At 49.4% G+C, this 2500-nt stretch overlaps 1 protein-coding gene across 9 annotated transcripts in view; it reads left to right on the top strand.

The window, feature by feature from the left end:
* LOC113580183 (kinesin-like protein KIF21A) overlaps positions 1–2500 on the top strand; it is a 29480-nt gene that overhangs the window by 23942 nt on the left and 3038 nt on the right. For all 9 annotated transcript variants that reach the window (XM_035528471.2, XM_035528469.2, XM_035528468.2 and 6 more), the window contains 6 exons: positions 89–214; positions 766–798; positions 1217–1353; positions 1610–1784; positions 1991–2155; positions 2424–2500. The exon at positions 2424–2500 is cut by the window's right edge and continues 41 nt beyond it. In XM_035528471.2, coding sequence (XP_035384364.1) covers positions 89–214; positions 766–798; positions 1217–1353; positions 1610–1784; positions 1991–2155; positions 2424–2500 — 713 coding nt within the window. The remainder of the gene's footprint in view (positions 1–88; positions 215–765; positions 799–1216; positions 1354–1609; positions 1785–1990; positions 2156–2423) is intronic.

The following is a 2500-nucleotide window of genomic DNA, read 5'->3' as shown; positions in this document are numbered from 1 at the left end:
GTAGAGTGTGAGGGTGGGGATGGCGAGAGCGCCGCCTGCTCTCTTCCGCTCTCAAACGCGTCTTAATTAGCGTGTGTGTCCCTGGCAGCTCCAGTGTGAGGCCTCCCGCAGCGGCAGAGAGGAGATCAGCAGAGCGTTCGCCGCTCACACGCAGACGCGTGCAGGAGAGAACTCAGACCCTCGGGGACAAGCCCAAGGGCCCCGACGGCAAACAGTACGAGCTCCATCTCAGAGCTTTCAAAACCAGTTAGCCAGAGGTTGTTACAGCTTAATGAGCCATTAACCCATTACAGTCCCCACATTTGGTCTTTTTTATTTAAAGCCTTTATTTTAAATAAAAAACTTTTATATGCCTCTGTCCAGTTAATACCAAACATAATTGTTCATCAAGGCATTGATTGTAGTAAACATTTTCCTGGAATATGTTTTTATCTAGACACCTTTAAGAGGGTGTTGCTCTTCACACAGTCGATAAAAATCAGTCTAATTCTAAAATAGTTCAGTCTCGAAATCAAAGAACTGGCTATGAAGGCACATATGTTTAGATGACTTTGAAATCAAAATCAATTATACAAAACGATTATTTTATTCAGAATCTTAGCAATATAAAAATGGATTTGAGTTACTTTGAGTTACAGCTGTGACCATTAACGCGCTGCGTGCATCAATTAGACCTGTTAGCGGATTAGCCAGAGCGTCGGGTCAGCTTCGTTTTCACCTCCACTTTAAGCGCATCTTTTTTTCCTTTCTGCCCTTCTCCTCCAGGGCTGAGGACGCTGTGGCGTTAGAGACTCACAGGTAGCCATGTCAAGTCCTTATCCTCATCCTCAAATCCTCATCCTCAAATCTTCATCCTTCTTTTGTTGCCTCGTAAATACGGGAGCGGACCCTTTTGTTCTGTGGACTGCTTGCTGCATGCAGCCATTAGACATGTGCAAAGGCACTACTGGTAAACACATCAGGCTGGTACCACTGTTTAATGATAAACACCCACTTCCCAATCCCACAGTCATTTAGCCTATCATGTAGGAGCCTCCAGCATGGAGCGCTCACCGCTTCTCAATAATGACGTGCTTTATTTTTGCAGTCGAGAAGCGTGTCGTGATAATAAAGTCAACCATTACTCTCACACTTTATGTAATGGAGTCTGTGTCACGCCTTAAGTGCTGTGCTTCCCCCATGTCTGCTTCTTCATTTCCCTGTCATGTGCACCAAGGGGAGTGATCGGTCCAGTGTCGTGCCCCAAGGCAGCTCAGGCCGCCAGGCTGCAGTGTGTGTACGCCGCAGAGGGGCACGCCAAAGCCGTCCTGTGTGTGGACTCCACCGACGACCTGCTCTTCACGGGTTCCAAGGGTAACGCCTCCCCTCCCGGATGGGGTTTTCATGCTAAGACAAGGAAAGGGAAGACAAACCAAAGGCGATAACATTAGATGTCATATGTGCCATTTTAACATTGCACCGTGCGTTTGGGACAGACGGATTTCTGATATTCCAGATACTCTGTCGTCTAAGCGCACGTCTGTGTGTGTGTGTGTGTGTGTGTGTGTGTGTGTGTGTGTGTGTGTGTGTGTGTGTGTGTGTGTGTGTGTGTGTGTGTCTGGGGGGCCAGATCGTACCTGCAAGGTGTGGAACCTGGTGACAGGACAGGAAATCATGTCCCTCGGCGAGCATCCTGGCGCCGTGGTCTCCGTCAAGTACTGCTCCAGCCTGGTGTTCACCGTCTCCACCACCTACGTCAAAGTGTGGGACATCCGCGACTCAGCCAGGTGCATTCGCACCCTCACGTGAGTCCTGCACCGTCTCACTGCGGCTCTGTTTGGGAGGATAGGAGCAGGCTATAGTTAATACCACCAAAGAATGCTTAGATTTTAAAATTTTAAAATTAAGACTGTTGTGCCATTTTTTTTATCCAAGAAGGCCGTGCTCCCCATGAATCTGTTGGGTTACTTATTTCCCAAAAGGTATCTTTTTTGCCTGTTTCCTGTCATAGGTCCTCTGGCCAGGTATCTCAGGGAGATGGCTGTGCTGCTCTGGGCAACCGAATAGCTGCCATCCCTCCTGGGGAGAACCAGATCAACCAGATAGCCCTTAATCCCTCTGGAACGTTCTTGTATGCTGCGGCGGGCAACTCAGTCAGGATGTGGGATCTGAGAAGGTATGGAGGAGGCTCTCTGGGCCTGAGGCGAGTCATGCTGGTCTTAGATCCGCTTCCCCTTCTCCCCTACTGTGTGGGACTGTCGATGTACCTAGAACCTTCTCTTCGGACACCTTCATTTCGCCTGTCCGTTCTTGGCTTGACAATTGTAGGGCCTGCCAGCTTCAGAGAGCTGGAGTTTGTTGGGCCCGTATGAACCTGAGGACAGTGTTCCTACTGGAACCATCAGCACACTCTGCTCCATCTGCATCCCTCATCTTTCATGCAGGTTCGTTTCTACGGGAAAACTTACAGGTCATCTGGGGCCAGTCATGTGTCTAGCAGTGGACCAGGTGGGGAACGGGC

This window comes from Electrophorus electricus, chromosome 11, assembly GCF_041902795.1.
Source record: "Electrophorus electricus isolate QZ-2024a chromosome 11, ASM4190279v1, whole genome shotgun sequence".
Taxonomy (NCBI): domain Eukaryota; kingdom Metazoa; phylum Chordata; class Actinopteri; order Gymnotiformes; family Gymnotidae; genus Electrophorus; species Electrophorus electricus.
This window is presented reverse-complemented; position numbering and strand designations above follow the sequence as displayed.